Here is a 21,709-nt window from a genome sequence, read left to right as displayed (position 1 = left end):
GGTCTCGTGTAGATTGGTATTAAGGAGGATGCGCAAAAGGATTCTGATGTTTTCAGAAGGGGGAAGAAGCCCACTCATACTTATTTGGTTCCTTCACATGGATACCCTCCCCTTTCCTTCTGGGTCTCCTTGGGGTATCCTTCCTCCCACATCAGCCCATAAAGTTGAACCTATGTGTTACTTGTCACCTGGCCACTTGCTGCGAAGCTATCTTACGAGAGCAGGAGCAAGACAGAGGGAGACGTGGGGTTGGGTCCCAATCTGCCATAAAAGCTGTGTGACTTTGGGCAAGTCACTTACACTGGCCACGCCCCAGCCTCTTCACCCATATAATGAGGGTATTTTGACAAGTTATGCAGGATCACAGACGGATATAGTGCTGGCCTGTTACTTAGGAGGTGCTCACACAGGTTCAGTGAGCCCAGGAAACAGCGCCCCCAGCAATGCGAGGGGCTCCCACCACTTACCCAATTTATACTCAGATGCCAGGTTTATTTTTAGAAAACAAAAAGAGCAAAGTTTATTGAAATTTCAAGCTACGTTTGAAAAATCAAAATCCAAATCCTGGAGACATAAATCAGGATAAAGTGTCAGAGAGTGGAAAGTGTTCACTGCCACAGAACCCCCAGAGACAAGCTTCCCTGAGCACATCACCCAGGCACCATCAGGGTCAAAGTTATCCCCTCTTCCCACCCCTGGTCCACAAAGGGACACCAGCAAGGCAATCATTCCATTCACTTGAAGGTTTTCCACAAACATAAAAAAACACAAGGTTTTGAATGACAATGTGAAGTCCCCGCTGATCTTCTCTCAACCCCATTCTATGTCGTCAGCACCAGTGAATAGTGGGTTTTGGCATTCGAAAGAGGACCTCACCTGTCTGCAGGGGACAGATGGGGCAAGGGCTGCAGCAGCAAGACATCCGTGGCTGCATTTGGAGGCTGGCCCCCTCCCCGCCTTTACTCTTTAGTCTTACTTAACAGAAAGGACACACTGGATCAACTTGGTAAATGAACAGCGTTCAAAGAATTCACCTTAAGAGATAAGGGACCAGTTGATACTCCCAAAACCCGTTAGGCCCTTCAACACAGAGGTGTATGTGTCTATGTATACATCGCTACACTAAGATATAGATCTAGCCCTATGGGTATATATACGCACGTGTGGCTATATAGAAAATCTATGCCAATGCTAACCAAACAGAACTTTGTAAGCGGTCATCCCAAAGCTGTAATCCCACACTGGGCTGTGCACAAAGCCATGCATTAGACCATATTAACCAACAGAAGGCTGACTTGGCTCAATCTCTCCTTTCCGTGGCCCCGCCTTGGCCAGGCAGGGGAGGAGAGAGAGGTTGCCTCTGCCTAAAAACACAAGTGGCTTCTTCCGAAGGAACAGTCGTCAGGTGAAGCTGCTGAAGATGTCCATGGAAATGAAAAAACAGACCCCTTATGCTTTCTGGAGTAAACTGGCATCACACCTCATGCTACTTTCTCCTTTGCCAGTTGCAGCTAAGTTGCCCAGGCCCTGGGAGCGTGGCATTAGAGGCTCACTGGCTGGTGGGGGAGGTGATGAGGCCCCCATGCAACTCAGCCTCCAGAGACCTGCTCTTTGTCAGGGGTCTGTCACTGGAGTGGACCCAGGTGGCCATGTCCTTAGGACATCTCTTGGCACCAGCTATGCTAGGTGTAAAGTTCTCCACGTGAGATGATGCTTGGGGAACCAAAAACAAACTGGAAAGAACTAGGTAGAACAAGTTTAGTGGCTCTGCCCACCCTGAGGACAGAGCCACTTACACCGCAGAACCATCAGGGGCCTCAGGTGCTCGTGGGCTTTCAGGCACTGGCTCCTCAGGGCTCAGACGGGACTGGAACTTCTCCAGCTGCTCTGGGCTGGCCAGGGTCTTCAAGAGGGTGTTCTCACGCTCCAGCTGGGAGTTCTTCTCCACCAGCTCTCGGATCTGCTCCTTCAGGATCTCTACTTCCTCTCTGACTGCATACATCAGATGATTCTTCACCAGATCCTGCCATGAAGGGGGGTGGGGCAGGAATCACAAGCTGTCCAGGAGCCATTGTTGGCCCTCTGAAGCACCTGCCATCAGGGTGCCTGCGCTGTGCCTTGTGCCACCACCCCCCCCCGGGGTCTTCCCTCAGCACACTGGCCCCGAGGCCCTATCCCCCTACGCACCCCCCTCCACAGTGCTTCAGCTTCACTTGGGAGCACTATACGACTGGGCCATGCTCGAGTTGGGGGCCATGCCTGAGTTGGGAGCCCTCCTAGCTGCAGAGGATTCTTCTGTGAGTTTCTAGTGACTTTCAAAGCTGGCCACTTAGGAGCCTCTGGGCGAGACCTCTGCTGGTTGCTGGTGTTCGGCTCTGTCCCCAATGCCACCCAAGGTCCTGCTGCTGGCCCACCTTGCAAGAGGGACCTGCAGGGCACTCCATTTGATTTATCTCCTGTATACATCTTCCCCCAAGAGAACGAAACTGGTCATTTTGGGGGTCTCCTCCTCTCCACATGCCCTGGCACACTGAGTTGCACCAGCAGTGCCACCTGGCCCAAGAGGACACCGGCCCTAGGAGAAGGTGCCAGGACTGCTGTATCCTCTCTTGAATCTGAGTACTGCACTGGAGGCAGGGAGCTGGGTCACTGGGCACCAAGGCATAAATAAGTGGTGGCTAACTGCTGGATGCCCCAACCCCCAGCAGCTATTTTGGCTGCTCAGTGGAGTATGACTTCTACCTGGTAAAGGAGAGGGAGAAGGGGTAGGGTGCTTTGCTTCCTGTTTCCTCTCAACTCCTGACCCTAGCCCAGACTCTGCAGAGGTACTGCAGTGCGGTTGCATCCAATGAGCTCTGGCCCCTGCCAAATGAGGGATGCAGACAAATTCAAGTGTCTGAGCTCCCTGCCCTGCACACTGCCCAAGGAGGGAGCCAGAGGCTGTTGCAAAGAGAGGGTGGAGGAAAGGAGGGAGTCAGGAAGGGCAGATTGCAAATGCCCTATAAGGTGCCACTCTGATGGGAGGCTACCTAGGGCCTCCAAGGGGATAAGAAGCAGGCCGGCAGCTTCCTCAGGCTCTTGGCAAAAGGCCTTTACACCCACCTCCTTATTCCTGCCCCAAGTTACATAAGCAGCAGCTCAGTCTGGGGATGGGGAATGATTCAGTGATGCCACTCACCATGGCCTGCTCGATCTTGTTGTCTATGGCCACCACGCTGGCTCCAGAGGCACTGCCAAGACAAAAAGCAAAGCCACCGCGTTACCCACTCAGTTCCACTCTGAGCACCTGGCGGTTGTGGCCAAAGTCCTCCCTCTGCCCTGGTTCTTCCTCCTCTCCCGCCTCCCTGGCCCGGAGTCCCAGGCACTTTGTTCCCTGGGGCCTCTGCAGCAAGCCGCCTGCACCTCCCCAACCGGGCTGGCTCCTGCCGCAGCAGCCCAGACAGAGCTCCGCGTGAAGCAGCGCGCGGGGCCCGGGGCGCGCAGGCGAGTGTGGCCTGCTCAGCCGGGCCGGGCCACGGGCAAACAATAGGGGCCCGAGGCCCACGGAGTCCCCCGCCGGCGGCTCAACCCCGCGCTGGCCCAAAAGGCTCCCCCACCCCTGGGGCGCGCGCGGTGGGCGGGGGGCACCTACCGGGCTCCGAAGCTAGCTAGGAATTCCTTCCTGGCTCGGAAGCTTCCGGCCTGCTCCCCGGCAGCGCACAGCGCGTGGCCAGCCCCCTGCCCAGGCCTGCCCAGCCCAGCCCGCCCCGCCGCCCCTCTGCCTCGGGCTGCAGCAGCTCCTTCTCACGGCGCAGCGGCCACAGGGACGCTCCGACTGCGGCGGTGACCCTCCTCCCTGCGTCCCCTACCCCCGCCCCTTCCCAGGATGCTGCACCGCAGGGGAACGGGGACGGCAGCGCGCGGCTCACTCGGAGATCCCGCTCTCAGCCCAGTCCCCGCCGGCGCCTGGGCTCAGGAGCTGCGGCCCGCGGTTACCTGTTATCCAGCTTAACGGACACCACATCCCCTCCAAGCAGGGAAGAGAAGAAAGAGATGTTGAAATTGTGCAGCTGATAGACCGCCACCTCCATGGGGGTCTGATACATTTCCGCGTTCATGGCTTGGGAGGCCGGAGCTCTGGCGGGGCTGGGCGGGCTGGGTGGCTGCGGGCTGCTGGCGCGCTGCACGGGTCTGGGCTCCGCAAGTCCTGCCCGGGGGGCTAGGAGGGGGGCGAAGGCTGCCGATTGGACCCGAAGCCAGGCAGGCGCTTCAGAGTTGAAGGGAAGTGACTCGAGGGGTGTCACCTTGTGTGTCACAAACTCCACAGCCGCCAGTCCAACCCAGACTCGGAGATATTTCGGCTCCTGCTTCTTTATATAGGAGGAGCCGGCTGCGTCACATGGCGTCAGGGGCCATGCAAATGAGTCCTATACCAGGCTTTGTGGTCCAGTTAAACCACATCCCCTCCCTGAACCTTAGGCTAGGGCTGTAAACAGTTCAGCACTTTCTTGTGCCAACTGGCATCTCCAAAGAGGGTTCCGGAGATTGGTAAAAACCGAACTGGAGCGGATTCTTAGAGAAGTACGAATGCCCTAACCAGAGCAGACAGCATTCAGTAAAGGGGGGCGCTGGTTTTCAAAGCTCTTCTCCAGGTGTCAGCCAGCATACCCCCATGGCTTTGCAACGCCATTACATACCACATGCCCTGTACCCACTCTGATCATCAGGAGGCTCACCTCCTTCCTGCCGCCTGCCCTCTCAAACTCTCTTCTGCACACATACTTTGCCACTTGCATGTCCTATCACCCAGCCAGCTGGCCCGCTGGTCTGCCCCCAACCCCAGCACCTACCCACTGACCTCCTCCTCTGGATGGGTGCTGACACATGCACAGATCTGTGACATGCTCGGTACCTGAGCACAGGGTTGGACTACTCTACTCTGTGAGTGCCAGTGCGCATGGAGGGAGAAGAGAATTTCCCGAGAACTCAGATGAGTGGGGGAACACGTACAAGGGGGAAGCTGGGAGCCAAGTGAGTGACAGAGGAGGTGGGCGGAGGTGGGGGAGGCAGCAGGGGGATGAGCACTGGAGGAACCACAAGATGCCAGCCCCTTTCCTTTGGTCTCCACACCTTACTCTGCAGAGAAAATACATGCAACATTATCCGGGATTTCACATCTGTGTTTTTAAAAACAAGATCTTGTTACTTTCCTATAAACAGCAAATGACAACAAAACTGCAAACCAAGGCTATTTACAAACCATCCTAGGGAAACACTTGTGATGGGGCCAGCCATAGGTAGGGCGAAGAGGCTACTTTGGGAACGAACAGATTCCCAGTTACAAGGATAATGTTTCCAACTAAAAGCTACATATGTTTCCATCAAAATACACTTTTCTTCTTTTCAGCTTCAAGCTTAAAAAATAAAAGGCGGCAGCAGAGGCTGGAGGTGCTTTGCTCCTACTCTCTCCTAAGTGAGGCCACCTGGTGGACAGAGGCAGAATTGCAGCCAGAGGGGGCCACCGAACCTGAAGGCACAGGTGATGATGCAACTGCTAGTATTATTTACACCAACTCAGGACCAGAAGGGGAACATTGGGTTCCACCACATATACAATAGTCTGGATGAAGCTAGGGCCAGTGCCCATGGATCAGTTTGTGACTCAGGCTGTGGTCCAAAGAAATACCCTAATGTAATCAGGCTACTGGAAAAGTACTAGGGCCTCTTATCAGCAAAGGAGGTAATTATTATTTGCCTCAGGATATTTCTTCTAACCAGGTGCCTGGCACTGACACCCTGGCCAAGGCCCCAGTTAAGCCCAGTCTTAAGGCCTTGCTTTTCACCAGACCGCCAGTGCAGTTACACCACCGAATAGCCAACATTGGCTGCTGTGACACAGGGCTCCTACTGTGTCCCATAGGTGGTAACAAATGTACAAAGGCCATCCTACCTGAAAAGGGCTGACAATAGAAGTATCTGAGCAAACCCACCCCAGGAGCCCAAGATGGTGTTTTTCTTCACCCTAGGTGAGGCGGGAAACCATCCCAATCTCAAGATATTATGTTACCTTTAGGTCACAAGCCCTCCCCACAAAGTGTTTGCATGGAGCTGTGTGTGGTAAGCAGAACAGAGTGCAGACTCTGTTTATAGGTCATTAAGAACATTAGCTGAGGGAGGGGAAAAAAAGCTTTCTTAAATCAGAAGCCTCACTACTACTGGAATTCCCTGATATATTAATCTGCCCTCTGTGCCACATAGAGCTTCTTTGGCCCCAGGAAGAGCCTCAGACCTCTCCCTGGCTTGTAAATGGTTCTCACAAACTAACTATTGCTACCCATCCCCAAACTTCCAAGGGAGACTATGACAAGAAAAAGAGAGGGAGAAATAAACTGGATTGGCAGAGATAAAAACACCACTAAGGAGGCGAGCAACAGGACTGAAGGAAACATAGCTCCTTCTCCAGGGTAACTCCCTTATATGGACTCAGAGGCAGAGAAATCAAGGTAGTTCAGGAAGGGAAAGGAAAAGAAGTTGTGTCTGCTAGCAAGGCTGTGTTTGAATTTTAAGTTAATGATACTTCAATTAAAAATAAGCTGAGTTTTATGGGGCACCTGGGTCACTTCATCGGTGAAGCGTCCGACTCTCAGTTTCAGCTCAGGTCCTGATCTCAGGGTTGCGAGATTGAGCCCCACATCAAGCCCCAGGTTGAGCCCCACGGGCTCATCTGGGCTCTGCACTCAGTACAGAGTCTGCTGAAGTTTCTCTCACTCCCCCTCTGCTCCTCCCCTTCCTTGCCTCTCTCAACTAAATGAAATCTTGAAAAAAAAAAAAAAAGCTTAGCTTGAGACTCACTGACAATCATGGCTACCACTAAGTGAGCATCAGCTATGGGCCAGACATTTGGGCCAGATGCACCACAAGGCCTGTGGTGGTGGCACTGTCACCATCATTTTACAGATGAAGAAACCAAGGGTCTGAGAGGCTACCTTGTCCAAGGCACCATAGCTAAGAAATTATGGATCTGGGACTCCAACCCAGGTCTCCCTGACCTCGAGACCAAGTCTGTTCCTACCACACTTAGTGGGGTAGGGAGTGGGTGTGGAGTAAATAAATCTATGCGGTGGGGGGCTGGGTGGGAGGTGCCAAGGAAAGCAGTGAGGAGGAAGAAAGGCTGAGTGGCAGGACAAGTGGTCCAGAGGCCGACTGTCAGCACACTCGGCTTTTCTGACCCTTGTGGAAGGGAAGAGCAGCATCAGGGACCAGAAGCATATCCAAAGAGTCCAAGTGAACCTTATGGGAGTGCTGGCCGGGCCCGCATGATTTCAAAAGGCAGCCACACAGTCCTCAAAGAAAGCTCACTCCGTCTAGGAAATAGGAGATACTGATCTAACTGGGGGTTCCCACAATGGAAATATTTCGTCCTGTGGTATACGATACCCCAAATAAGGGAAGCATTCTGAGAATAATAATCGTAGTCCTGGCAAACTTTCAGTTCCTAGGGCCCCACTAACTGGCATCCTTAATTAACTGCCCCCCCCCCCCCCCGCCCATGCCATATTCCTGCTGTGCTCAGCTTTTAGGAGAATGAAGCCAACCACAAGAAAACAATCTCCTATCAGGGATTTGGTTTTAAAAAACAACTTTAATTTTTTTAAATTTATTTATGATAGTCACAGAGAGAGAAAGAGAGAGAGGCAGAGACATAGGCAGAGGGGAGGGCAGGCTCCATGCACCGGGAGCCCGATGTGGGATTCGATCCCGGGTCTCCAGGATTGTGCCCTGGGCCAAAGGCAGGTGCCAAACCTCTGTACCACCCAGGGATCCCTAAAAAACAACTTTAAAAGGATGTCCCAGGTTCAGCCCACACTCAGTCCATCTCTCATGCTGTCTACACTTCTAGTTTGCCAGCTGATAGCCAAGTGAGAAGTGGCCAGCCACCTTGAGGCCTTAGGCTCCACCACTAGCAAACGAAACGATGGCTGGATCCCCAGATCCCAGAGCTCGCTAAGGCAAGACAATGCATATAAATGTCCTTGTAGAGGGATTTTTTGAACAAGGGCAAAGAGGAGGGGGAGAGGGGAAGAAGGAGGAGGAATCCAAAAGATTTTCTGCTTAACCCCAGGCACTCTAGAAAATTCCTCTGCCCAGAATATCTGCGCAAAACCTTGCAGCCAGTCCAAGTTTATGCTGTACAAGATATCTATGATCTGACCTAACTTTTCTGAGCAAACTGCTGATCCACAGGGCTCTCTGCATCCTTATGTCCTGCGGAGGTGGGACCCAGGCAGGAAACAGTGCGCCAGGGAATCCACAGCCCAGCAGCCTTGTGTGAATGTGTCTAAATTCCCTTTCTTCCATCCTGCACCCGACAACACTGGGCTGGACCCAGAGCCGGCCCAGCAACAGCGCCCAGCCAATGAGCCAGATCCTTTGCTGGCTTTCAGGTCTAGCCCTCAGGCTACTGGATTCCGCAGTTAGACAGACGCAGCTGCCCCTCCCTCACTCTCACGGTGGACCTTTTAGACGGAGAGTGGTATCATGAGGACAGGGCCAAGCCTCTCCATTTCAGGAGGCCCTGGAAGTTGACCTGTTTAAGCTGGGAGAAATGTCTCAGCATTCTCACAGGTCTGTTCCATTTCAAAAGCCAGACTCTTTAGGACAAGAGTGCTTCCTCCTTGGGGCTCCCACGGGGCAGGGGGACAGAGACTGGGTAGTCTGGGCTGCAGAAGCCATGGGCCGGATCTGGGCATGCTGCTGCTGAGGGGTGGGTGCGGTAGGTTTGGGGGTGGTGGCGAGGGGGAACATCTCACTTCCCCTTTTGTCACACTTGAAGCATTGTGTACCATGCAGCCCAGAGGAAACTCTTTATAGGCAAGTCTTCCTTATTTTCTACAGGCAGTGTTCCACCCAAAGATTCAGCAATGCTGCCAGCAAAACACAAGGCCTTGTGTCAGGAGAAGCGGAAAAAGACGCGATGGGAGAGGTACGGGACAAGCCACAAAGCAAACACAGGGCTAGGAGCTGGAAAAGGAAATCAAAAAGGATATTGAGCACTGGAACGTTAGCACAGTTAATGGGATGGCTGAAAAACAGCCCTCCCCACTGACTCCTCCACCCCAAGCCCCCTTCCGGCTGAAGCTCTGTCTCCTTCTAATTACTTACGTGTCCCTTTTTCTGAAGAGGCTGGGGGAATAAGGAGGCTGAAATGCCATCGTTTAAATTTGTCCTTGCGTCTGTCTTATCTTCTCTCTTCCCCTCTGATTCCCCTCCAGCGTGGAGGACTAGAGACAGGAAGGCCACTGCCACTTACATGGTTACTTTGGCTTCATGGAAAATCCCCAAAGTCCAGAAGGAGGGAAGCAAGAAAGAAAGACAGTGACAGAGAAAGCGCCTTGTCCTCTGTGGGTCATGTGAACTGCCCTGCATGGCCAAGGCCCAGAACCCTGACTCTGGGCGGCAGGAAACAGGAGAGGAGGATGTAGACACAGAAGCAGAAGGCCAGTGTGGGAGGGACCCCGAGGAGAGCCCCAGTGAAGATGGACACTGTCTTGGAGAAGCAGCTCTGACAACCAATTTGGGCCAAATCCTGACACCAAATGACGACAGGAGCCATGAATCGTGCCTTTCAGCTCCCTCGCGGACAGGGTCCCATGTGAGCTTCACAGACAATCTCCGAGTGACACGATGGATGACAGGCAGAACCAAACCCCATTCTGACAGGGCAGCCCGCCCACTCCCCCTCATTCAGAGAGGTACAAAAAGGGCCCTTGTTGGAACCATCTTTGTCACCCCAACTTTGATGGCTACTCATGGGCGGGGGGAGGCGGTTTGTCCTGGTGCCTCTGCAAGACTGGAAGCGTTGGCAGCACGATCCAGGAATGCTGTTTGGCTCGGTGGATCTTAAATCTCATGAACCTTGTGTCAATATTTATGCCTGTCTCCCTTCACTTTATGCCTCGCAGCTGGGAAAATCTACCTCCATACTTTTTCCAAGCCCTCTTTTTTTCCACCCTTCCCATGACCCAGCCCTGAGACAGAAATAGATATTCCTGAAGAACAGACTACAAAATTAACCTTGGTGAATGGCATCACCTCCTTCTCCTCCTCCTCTTCCCTCTCCACATCACCCTAATCATTCAGTTTAAGTCGGTTCCACTTGATTCAGTTCAAAATTGATTGAATGCCCATTCAAAGTGCAAGGCCCATTTTGGGGAAATTCAAACAAACCTACCAACCAACTGGTAGTACAAGTTAAAAATCGTGCTTCCTTCCAGAATATCCTGGGCCTGTGGTACAATCAGGAGGCTCCTACTTGGTTCAATCTCAGTGAAATGTTTGCTTCGGGAAGCAGGGGAAAGCCTAGGGCTTGAGGGTGGGTTGAAGGGTAGCTTGGGGTTCAGGAGGGCCACACCACTGCCATGCCTGGGCATCACTTCATTCCTCAGAATTGGCTGTGCTCTTCTTCTCCTCACCCTAGCCTTTGGGGAGAACACAGCAGCCACAAGGCTCGGAGTTTCTATGTGGGACCAAAGGCTCCCCGACATGGTGGCCAACAGTGCCAGGGCCTCTCACTCTGATTCTCTTCCTTAACCCCCAGGGTTTGTAAACCGAGGGGTTTGTAAACTTTGCTTGGAAACAAAGCATAGATCTGCTCTCTCTGGTCTAACCGTCCCTTCCTTCTGAGATGGACAGTGTCAAGGGTGGGGGGGTGGGTCACCTCTACCTGCCAATTTCTTGGTCTTCCTTCTTCGGTTGGCTCCTCTTGGTCTTCACCTCTGCTCCACTTCACCCTCCCAGACCTGCGCCATCTTTAGGCAGGCAGACTCCTCACTCTACCCCTGGTCACAGCCCACTCCAGGGGCAGGGAAAGAAAGCAGCAAGAACATGGCTACTCTTCCTGTTGGCACCAGCCCTCCACCAGCCTGTGTGAGCCAAGGAGACACTGGCAGGGGCTCTCTCCATCCCTGCTGCTCTGTGAAGCAACCCTGAAATTCCAACCCATTTTTTTTCTGTTAGTTGTCAAGGTTACTTTGAGTGGTATGTGGAGGACTTAGGGCTATTGGCAATGCTTTTGGAAGATGAGAATGAGGAGGATCCTATTGGGGATGTGGAGCCAGCAGACAAGAGGCCCATGAAGAAGCCAAGGTGGAGCACCTGGCTCCATCGTGGGTCCTGCTATATAGAATGGGTGACCTTTGTAGTGGTACAGGTTTCCTGGGGAACAAAATGATGGTAATACTGCCAGCCTCTTTAGGCGCCTGGGCACCTGGGCCATGATGGGGAAGCATGAGGAGCCTCCCAGGGCTCTTGCATTGTATGACTCAGGCCATCGCTTACCTCACAGCAGAGCTATTCACCAAGGGCTCACTTGAGGTAGCTCCCTGATCCTCTGTGGTAGGACTCTGGATGGTGAAAAGGGGCTCTGAAAAGGGCTTCCTACTCTCTGGCCACCTACCCTCACCCCAGAGCTTCCTGGATGGAAGGAAGGCAGCCTCCCTGGAGTGAGGCAGTGCTGGGAAGGGCAGGGGACACGATACTGGCCAAACGGAAAGAAGAAGAGAAATGAGGCAAGCTCCTTCCTGGGCAGGCCACCCGTCCCCCCAACCTCAGCCATGGGAACAGTGCCAGGGAACTCAAAGGAGTGTTGGGAGAGTTAAGGAAAGCCTCCTGGCCTGGTTTGAGAATTGCTGACAAGGAACACACACCTCACCAGGAGGGAAAAAGAAGCACAGAAGCACACACACACACATTTATGTAAACATTCTCTCAGCTTTTCACCAAGTCCAGTTCACAGATATAGGCAGGAGAAGGGCATCATGCAGATCCTCCCCCTCTGCCTCCCTGTCTCTGTGTGTCTCTTGCTGTTGCCAGCTTCCTCCTGATGCAAAAGAAGCAGTAAAGCAATAGGACATGGCAATATGGCAAAGCAGGAGGACACTCTAGACCAAGCCAGAGTATCAAAAGACATAGCCCTGGCTCTCTCCAACATCCAGAGCTGACCACGTGCTGTGCAGACATCCTAGGTGACGGGGTCTTAGGGGAAGCTTAGAGGGGGTACGGGGGGAGCCAGCTGAAGCCTCACCCTGTACACCAGGAACAGGAATCCCTGGTGCCGCTAGGTCCACAGGTTTCAAAGATGTCAATCACACATTAAAATAAAGGAGAAACAAAAAACAAGTGCTACGTGGGGTGCCTGGGTGGCTCAGTTGGTTAAGCATCTGCCTTCGGCTCAGGTCATCAGCCCAGGGTTCTGGCATTGAGTCCTGAGGCGGGCTCCCTGCTCTGTGGAGAGCCTGCTTCTCCCTCTGCCTCTCTCTCTCTCTCTTGTATCTCATGAAAAAATAATTGAAATCTTTAAAAAACAAACAAACCCCAAGCATTACGTGTACACAATCAATCATATGAATGCCTAAGAAATGGCTCTCCCAGGCTCCTCATGAGGACAGTTCTAACTAGAGCCAGCCCTGGCACAGATGCCACATGTGACCGGCTACCTGAGAAGTCTGATTTGAAGGGCACTGAGCAAAAGTCCTCTCAGTCCTTTGCCCGACCAGACTACTGTAGTGTCTACAAACGTCACCATCCGAATCAGAACCTTGGATTCTAATGATCATTCCAGGACCGCTTTATAATTCAAGGAACTAGGAATGTTTATTCTTCCTGCCAAAAGCCCTGGGAAAGGGCCATGGTCTGCTATTATCAGTGACGAGTACTCAAGTATGAACTCAATTTTCCTATTACTTTCAACAGAGTGGTCAGTGGCAGATCAGCACTGGAAAGCGACCAGACACACAGCAGGTACACCTTGCTGGTGGGCTGCAGAGGGAAACGGATGGGTCCTCATGGGGTTCTTAACATCAGGATCTCCTAGACGGAACTTATGGCTGGACTCTAGCCCTAGAAGATCCAGTGGAATAGTGTGTGGCTTGGGAAGGGTGTTTTCCGATGGGTCGGATGCAACTCTTCTGTCTCTACTCCACAGAACTGCTTTTGAGAACCGCTGGCCTAAAGGGGACGGCCAAAACAAGGTCTACCCAAAGAGCCCCCAGAGTGTCAGGGTCACCAAGATCTACTTTGGATGATACACAATGATAGAGTTCAGCACATTCCAGGTCTAATGTCTGTTTGCCTTTCGCTCTCTTTCCCTTTCACTCCTGAACACTTGATCAGAACATGAATGAGAGATGCTATTAGAAGGATAACCCAAACCTGCTCTTATTTATAAATCAACCTCTGCCACATTTTGCCTGTTAGAAGGAACAGATTGCTTCTAAGACACTTCACAGCTGTCAGTGGCGGGAACTCTTGGCCTGGGAGTTTGAGGACAGAAGGTGGGCATCCCAGAATGAAGAAGGAGAAGAACCCTGGGGGGAGGGAGAGAACAGGGAAGGGCTGATTTTTTTCTAATAGCGCAGTTTGGTCAATTAACCCAGCCCTGCCTCCCTTCCACAAAAGCCAGCTCTTGCTCGCCTTGTGGCTATCACCACCAGGTCAAACATGGGTCCATTCTGAGATTGGCTGGAGGGGTGTGACTAATTCCCCACCACCCCCACCCTGCCCAGAAGCCTGCTGGGGCTGACTACAAAGAGTCACCAGGATTTCTGCAAACATGCTTATCCCCACCCTGATCCAAACCTCAGCTCCCCTGCCCCTACCATCCTCACCCCTCCCATGGCTTGTGAGCTCCTCCCTAGCAAGAAGGTTTGCCCCCACTGCTCAGCCAACTCCTCTCTCCCAAGGGAGGGCTGAAGGGGAATTCGATGCTCTCTGTGGCATGCATCCGGCCTGTGTTTTGGTATTTTATTTTATTTTTATGTTTAATTTACACTGCCTGCTAGGTTTGGGGCTTAAATAAACAAAGGCTATGCTTCCCCCAAGGCTTGGACTTCCTGGTTGCCTGTCAGCAACAGTGACCCTTTTAACCTCCCCTCTCGCTCCTTGAGACAGGCAGTGCAGGGGGGTGGGGTTAGAAGAGAAAGATATTTTGGGGCCAAAGCCTGGAAATTCTTAGTGCCAGCTTAAAATACCACCCTTCTCCCCCACCCTTCTCTACAACATGAGTGTTAAGTCCCAACACCATCTTACCAAGTACAGAAGGCCATAGCAGAAGTCTAAGGGTAAAGCACCAAACTGGAAAATTCAAAAACATTTGTATTGATTTTTTTGGGGGGGGAATCTACCTTTGGACATCTCTGTACCACTGAGCAAGGACAAAGGGCCCAGGTCTTTGTGGGTGGAGTAGCCTTCCAGGGCCTGTAGCATGGGCAGAGTGTGGTGGGCCTGCCCGGAAAAGGTTTCCTGCCAAAGCTCAGACACCTTAGAAAATAAGAGGAACACTGGCCCCTATGTCCCAGGATACAGCTCCAATAGCAAAGTAACAAATCCTGGTCAACAGTTCTGACATCCTGTTATTTGCTAAAACTAATAATACCATGGAGTTTGTTGACAGATCCGCAGAAGAGCTAAAGTAAATATGGAAACTGAGGAATGGCCAAGTATAGACAGTTCCTAGCTCAGCAGTTGAGAAGAAAGGAGTTTCAAAGATAGTCCCTGGTTATCTTGGGGCACTGGGGCCAGAGCACAGTTGGGAGATAATCCAGAGGCATTGGTCCTGTCACTGGGTGATTTTTCTCCAGCAGGCTACTGCAATAATGGACTTGGCCCACTGAGCTGGTTCCTGAGCTCTTAGAGAATAATGGTAAGAATCGAGAGGGACTGCCCTAGTGCCTATGCCAGGGGAGGTGCTCCCTGAGAAACTTGGCTTTAGCACCCATTCTACATGAACTTGGTCAAACAGGAAGAAAGTACATCAGGAGGTCAGAGTTCTTTCTCCACCTTGGCCACTAGACAGCTGGTGGACTGCTTAGAAGGCTCTAAACCCCCTGTGCTGCCATCTGCTTATTCATGACATGGGAATGATGCTTCTCTCCCTGACATATACACCACACAAGGTGGATATGTGTACAGACACCCCAAAGTCTGGAAACAGAGATAATATCATTGTATTCTTTTTTTGCAGACTGACGATGTCTTTACAACAACATGGACGATATTTGCCTATGGTTCCAGACTTGGTGGACATCCTGTAGGTGGCATAGCCATGTTCTTTGGAAAGTAACAAGGGTGTGACCATGATGAGTAAGGGTCCCGGTCCCCAAACACTGCTCCACGATGAGTAAGGGTCCTGGTCCCCAAACACTGCTGACACAACGGCTCACTGGGTGAGCAGCCCTATCAATGCTATTTCAAAGTCTGGCATTTCTAACTTTTTGTCCAGGTTCCAAGTTTTGTTTCCATTGTGTCACAAGTCACCAGTACTGCTTGGGGGCGGGGGTAACATGAGGGACTGGTATCAAAGTGGAATCAACATTTAAATTCAGTCTCTTGAGGGGTGTCTGAGTGGCTCTGTCAGTTAAGCATCTGCCTGTGGCTCAGGTCATGATACCGGAGTCCTGGGATCGAGCCACGTATTGGGCTCCCTGCTCAGTGCGAAGTCTGTTTCTCCCTCTCTCTTCTTTTTTTTATATATATCTTTAATACTTAAATGGCTTTATTTTTTTCATTGGAGTTCAATTTGCCAACATATAGCATAACACCCAGTGCTCATCCTGCCAAGTGCCTCCCTCATGCCCATCACCCAGTCACCCCAACCCCCCACCCACCTCCCTTTCCACTACCCCTTTTTCTTTTCCCAGAGTTAGGTGTCTCTCATGTTTCATCACCCTTACTGATATTTTCACTCATTTTCTCTCCTTTCCTCTTTATTCCCTTTCATGATTTTTTATATTCCCCAAATGAATGAGACCATGTAATGTTTGTCCTCCGTTTGACTTATTTCACTCAGCATAATAGCCTCCAGTTCCATCCATGTCAAAGCCCCCCTCTCTCTTCTGCTTGTGTGCTTGCTCTCTCTCTCTGTGTCAAATAAATGAACAAAATCTTTAAAAAAGTAAATTCAGTCTCTTGAAGTTCTTTAGCAATCTGTCCCAGTACACAGGACTTGAACTTACATAACATTTTGGCCTCAAGGGCCTCTTGGATGGCACAAGCAGTCAGTAATCGGCAGGACCTCAAGTCTTTCAAGCAGGACTAAAGGCACAGCCAGATAAGACCATGACTGGAAGTGGGCAACACACAAGATCTTCAGCGAGCATGGACTGGCTTCCTAGACTGAGAATACAAGTTCTGCAGGCATAGGGGTTTATCCTATTCACCATTGTGCCCCCAGAGTCTGGACCTGTGCCTGGCACACAGTCTCAAGATGGTAAATACATGCTTAATGAATAACTAAAAGGTTTGGACAAGTGTTAGAACTTTGCTAATAGCCTCTGTAGGGAAGAACTATATAGGCAAATTCATGAATTTGCCTTCTGTTAACACTGTGATTTGGAGACAATCACTGTCTGAGAGCAATTCTGCAGTTAAAAAACATGAAAGACTAGTGAAAATCAAACATACTTGGGAAACCTAACCCAAGTACAATTTAATTAAGTAGCCACTAACAACCTGGAACCAAGGCCCGACCTCTTCAATAAAAGGTATAATTCACCCGTGTGTGTGTGTGTGTGTGTGTGCGTGTGTGTGCGTGTGTGTGCGTGTGCATGTGCTTGTGCGTATGCACCCGCTCATGGTTTTCTACTAATGCTGGGACTTTGGTCAGTTTCCATCTTTAGCTGGAGGGGCTGGGTCAGTTGGGAACAGGGCACCCACAGGGAGCAGTGGAGGGTGATGAAGCCCGGGACCAGGGCAGCCAAGTCTCGGCTGGCAGCAACATCAAAGAGGGATTTGGGGCTAGCAGGCCTGATTCTGAGCGAGTGACAGCCATATAACTGGAATGCTGTGTGTGTGGGGGGGAGGTGGGGGAGGGTCAGGCAAAAACAACAACAACCCCGTCCTGACCAAAAATAACCAATACTGGCCAAGATAAAGGAAATTCTCACTGTTAATGTCACCATGGGTTTGAAGTGTTGAGGATCCCTGTTAAAATGAAAAGACTTTCTTGGGAGGGGCACTGTTCAGTTCTTCTCTGGGAAGGAACACCGTGGCCTGCCTAGTGCGGTCTGAATAGTAGGGGGCTCCTGGGGGAACTGCCCTGGGGCTGGCTAAGTATAGACGGGTGGAGTGCTGCCTGCGAAGGAGCCTCACAACAGCTTCTGGCTAAATGGGGCTTTGGGCTCTCAGGGGTACAGGCAGATATACCCACATATTCCTGGGCTCGCTCTCAATGTGACCAAAGTGCCTGAGCAGGCAGCTCAAAGAGCAGGGGAGTTTATGACAAAGGAGATCATCTCCTCCTGCTCTTCTCGGGAATGGGCTCTGAAGAAGCTGTGAGGAGCAGGGATATACCAGAGCCTTACTTTGCAACACTAACCTTCAGCATTCCCTGTCCAGGGGATCTCATTTGCTTGTTCTTCGGGCATCCTCCCTGCATATACCCTCCTCTACTTACTTGCTTATAAGCGGCATGGGTGAGAAGGGGACTCTCAGGTAGGCTCTGTGGCTGATAAGGGGTCGCTGGGTTCCCCCTCCCCATGAAGTCACTTCTTTATACCCAGAGCCTCCTTTATTAACCCAAAGGAATGAGTCTGGCTGGTGGGGGGGAGGGGAGTGCCAGGCAGAAAGGCAGGTTGCTGGGGGAGTTTTCTTTGGCCATTTCCTGCCACTCTCCATTGGCAGTCCTCCTCTCTGACTTTGCACTGGGCCACCCTGGCAGCAGGCACAATCCTCACACCAGAGCTCGCCAGGGTGGCCGGTGGCCCTCGCCCCTTGACACCCCTCCTTCCTGCTTTTGTAAAAATGCTGGCAGAACCTCAGCCCTGAAGCCCCGCTCTGGCTTAACCAGGTGATGGCCAACTGCCTCACACCAGGTGGAGCCAGGTTGGGTGGAGGGAGGGAGACAGGGGAATAGGGCCAGGCAGCCCCCACCCCACCCCACGGCCCTGTTGTGAGGTGCTGACAGCTGGGAGAGGACCTGAAACCAGTTAGCCTGGGGCTCCGGGCCAGCAGTGTATTTTCATCTTGTTTTGAATGGGACTGTCCTCCTGTAAACACGTCCGTGTCAGGGAGAAGAAAATGTAGAATGGCTTAAATTAGGTGGGTGGAATGCATCCCACCCATGAATCACCAGCACGGGGAGAATGCCCTACAGGTGGGCCTCACTTTACGCAAACCTGTCTTATAAAAGCCTCGCTTCAACAAGGGGGCCGCGAAGGACAGCTGTTAGGTCTTGACCTATCACAGGGAGATCTCAAAGCCACATCTGGTCTGAGTAAGAACAGCAGCAGCTCTTGAGTACTGATAGCTCAGCAGGCACTGTGCGAAGAGCCTTATATACATTAGCCTTTGGAACCTTGTCAACAGTTGAGGTAGTTGACAGGAGGGGGTGGGTATCATATTGTCATTAGGTCCATTCTGTGGATGAGAAAACAGAGGCCCAGAGAGGTTAAGTGACTTGCCTTGGATCACCCAGCTAGTAAGTGGCAGAGGCCAAACGTGAACCCCTGATTCCAAAGCTCTGGGTCGGCTCCAGCTAGGCATTTTGCTTTGTTTTGAGATTTCCAGTGGAGGCTACCTTCTAGGCACAGATGTTTCTTCCCACTGAAACCTCCTCCATCACAGCTGCAGAAGAACTGGAAACCTCAGCAGGGTCTGGGTGGGGAGCCCTAGGGTGCAGGCTGGTTGATTCCCATTGCAGTCCCAAGAGAGGGGAGGCCCCCGGCAGGTCAGGATGAGACAGATCAACTCAGGGACTGGAGGGCCATTTAAGGGCAACTGCTTGACCAGACTCAGGGAAGGCCCCTCAGGAACTGCACGTACAAACCACTCAGACGCCAGGCTGCAGAAGGGACAAAAGACTTAGTATAATCTAGTATAAGGAAAGACCAAATGTAAACATGTATTTTAAAACAAAATGTCATGGATCATGCTGTAGGCACAGGGCTGGCCCCCGGGGCCAAACTGTGAAGCAGGTGTCTGCCTCCAGAACCTTCCTGCTTCCTTTTTCAGGTACCTTCCTCCTGCCTGTCCCCTCAGGTGACCTGTGTCCTCCTGCTGCTGGGAGTTTCGTGGGCCCCCCTTACTACCATCTGGGATGCCCCGTCCTCCCTAGAAGTGTCCACTTTAAGGGAGACTCAGTCTCCCTCCACCAAATGCAACATACCTGGTTTGGGAGCCAATCCTAAAGGACAAATCATTTGTATTTGTGTCAATGATAGGTAATGGCTCATAGGTTCTCCTCAGGCCTACCACAGGGGCTTTAACCCATAGATTTCAGTCAGTGGTATTTTAGGCATGGGTGGGGCTTCTTGGGGTGGAAAGGGAAAGAACTGTGGGGGGAGGATGACCATGGGAGGGGGGGATATTGTTTTTCAGGGATCTTCAAATCTTGCCAAGTAGGCCACAGGCTACTCTGACTGTAGGTAAGCCTGGCTCTACAGAGAAGGATAAATACCATGTCCTTATACTGATGCTGTATTATTTCTAGAACATGGTGGAAAGAGCACTGCAATAGTAATCAGGAGACCTGGGTTCTGGTCCTGTTTTGTCCCTGACTACCAGAACAACCCTGGAAAAGTCCTGTAACCATTCTGGGCCTCAGTTTCCCCTGTATGTAAAAAGACAGGATCAGGGCTGCAAATTTATATTGACTTGGGTGCTTACTTGGTGAATGATACCCCTCTTTAGACTGGGGGCTTCATGAAGCCATACGCCACAGGTCTAGAGCAGTGTCTGGCACATAGCAACGCTCAACAAATGGAATAATAGAATGAATGAACGAACTAAATGACTGAATGGCAAAAGTGACTTCTGAGGTTGCTGCTGGTTCTAATCATCTCTCAGCCTTGACTTTATCAGATGCAGCCATGCCTCTGAGTGGAGAGGCCCAGGCCAAGGGCTGGGTGAAGCCTTCAGGCCCTTGTGCTGAGGACCGTGGGGTGCAGGAGCAGCCTTCAGGACCCTAAGTAGCAGGCAAGAGCTTCCAGGAGGCCCAGGAGGCCTGCAGGATGCTGGATGGGAGGGTGGTAAGGGCTGTAGGAAGGGCACGGTGGGTCAGGAGGAGTCAGGAGAGTCACTTTTACACAGTTTTCTGTAAAACAGGAAGCCGAGATAACAGAGACCTGATGGGTGTCTGGACTGAGGTAGGAAAAGTGCCGAGTTGCATGGTGACTCAAGGTCAGGAGCTGGAACGGGGCCTGGAGCTCTCAAGCCTCAGCTCACCCCCTTGGGACTGCCCCTGGCTTTAGGCCAGCTCCCTGAATAGTTCCCCCACCCCCACCCACCCCTCCACAATTCCAGCTTCTTAGGCTATCCTACTTCCTTGTCCAGGCGGCCCCGCTGTCTTCCCTACAGAGCCATGTGGAATCCCCCTCCCCCCCAGCCTCCCTCCAAGGACTCTGGTACAGTCACCCATCAGAGCTCTCAGAGGCCCACTTCTGGGCAGACCTGCCCCCCTTCTCAGTGTTGCCCTCATTTACACTCTGATGCAACTCCTCCCCTTCTTACACAAAAGGGGGAGGTTTGCCTGCACAGCCTCCTCTCCACTCCTAACATCCCCCCTGTGTCCTCTCCCCCACTCTGTGGCTAGGGCCTTCTCCTAGGAGCAATCTTGGGCATTATTCAGAGGTGCTAAGATTTTCTCCCATGGCCCCACCCTTTCCTCCAGCACCCATCACATTGTAACAGGGGCCACAGTTTCAATCCAAAAGAATGAATCTCTTAAGAGTGACACTTCAGGTACAAGTGAGCCGAGTGAGGCTCACTTGTATCTATGGGGTGGGGGGCCCTTCCCAGAATTCCCAAGATAACACTATGGAGGTGCTTACCTCCACACTCTGCTCTGAATGCTCATTAGGCTGATTCTGGCATTTGCTTTCCTTGGGGAGTTGGGAGACCAAAGTTCTGATTCCATCAATCCCATTAAAATGGTCTGTGTGACCCTGGGCAAGTCATTTCATCTCTCAGAGTTTTAATTTCTTCATCTGTCAAATGGGCGTCAATCACTCCATGACCTACCCACCTTGACAGAGCTATTATAAAGACGAAAGAAGAGAGAGAGAGAGAGAGAGAGAGAGAGAGAATGTGGGGGGGGGGAGAGAAAGCGAGCTTTTTAAATGGCAAGGTCCTGGACAAATAAAAGGAATTATTATGTCTCCCTTCTGTTATGCTTGAAGGACTCATTCAGGTTGGACTGTAGGGCCCTCCTTACAAAAGATGCCAGTGCGCCTCTAGAACCTTTCCTCTCTCCTGTCCTGTCTCTCCTCTAGGGTTTGGCCCTAAGCCACGTCTGGTCTCCTGTGCACCTCAGCTCCACTTTAAGAACATCTCCTGCCCTGCCCCTGTCCTCTTCACCACCCATCATGTACCAGTAGGCCTTCCTTTGCCATCCAAGGGCCTCTAGTCATTCTCTCTCCCTCTCCAGCCATCTGTGTGCCGAATGACCACTCTTTTAGCCCTGACCTCAGTCATCCCCATCAAAAGCTTTTAAAAGGAAGGACTCTGGGGTGGGGGTTGGGGCTGGGAATGATTGAACTTGACCATTTGCTACAGAGGCTGAACACAGAACAGAACACCCAGCATGTGCTCAAAAAACATACCATTGTTTGGCTATGTGGGGAGGGGGGGGGCAGGGTGGAGCTTTGGGGGTGGAGTCTGTTTTGAGCCTCCTGAAATCAAGCCAGATAGGCAATTGCCTGCTCCACCTCTAGATTCGCCAGGCTCTGCCTGCCTGCTA

At 51.8% G+C, this 21,709-nt stretch overlaps 1 protein-coding gene across 13 annotated transcripts in view; it reads right to left on the bottom strand.

Moving 5' to 3' along the window:
* Window positions 1–490: 490 nt before the first annotated feature.
* Window positions 491–21,709, bottom strand: part of TSC22D3 (TSC22 domain family member 3) — a 62,554-nt gene continuing 41,335 nt past the window's right edge. For 9 of the 13 annotated variants that reach the window (XM_072815308.1, XM_072815311.1, XM_072815316.1 and 6 more), the window contains 2 exons: window positions 3,179–3,230; window positions 491–2,023 (listed from right to left, as the gene is read on the bottom strand). In XM_072815308.1, coding sequence (XP_072671409.1) covers window positions 1,793–2,023; window positions 3,179–3,230 — 283 coding nt within the window. In that variant the 3' untranslated portion in view covers window positions 491–1,792. Of the gene's footprint in view, window positions 2,024–3,178; window positions 3,231–3,631; window positions 3,779–3,975; window positions 4,505–9,141; window positions 9,739–21,709 lie in introns of those variants that run through there. The other 4 variants (XM_072815309.1, XM_072815318.1, XM_072815317.1 and 1 more) reach the window with 4 other exon arrangements.

Source organism: Canis lupus, chromosome X (assembly GCF_048164855.1).
Source record: "Canis lupus baileyi chromosome X, mCanLup2.hap1, whole genome shotgun sequence".
Taxonomy (NCBI): Eukaryota; Metazoa; Chordata; class Mammalia; order Carnivora; family Canidae; genus Canis; species Canis lupus.
This window is presented reverse-complemented; position numbering and strand designations above follow the sequence as displayed.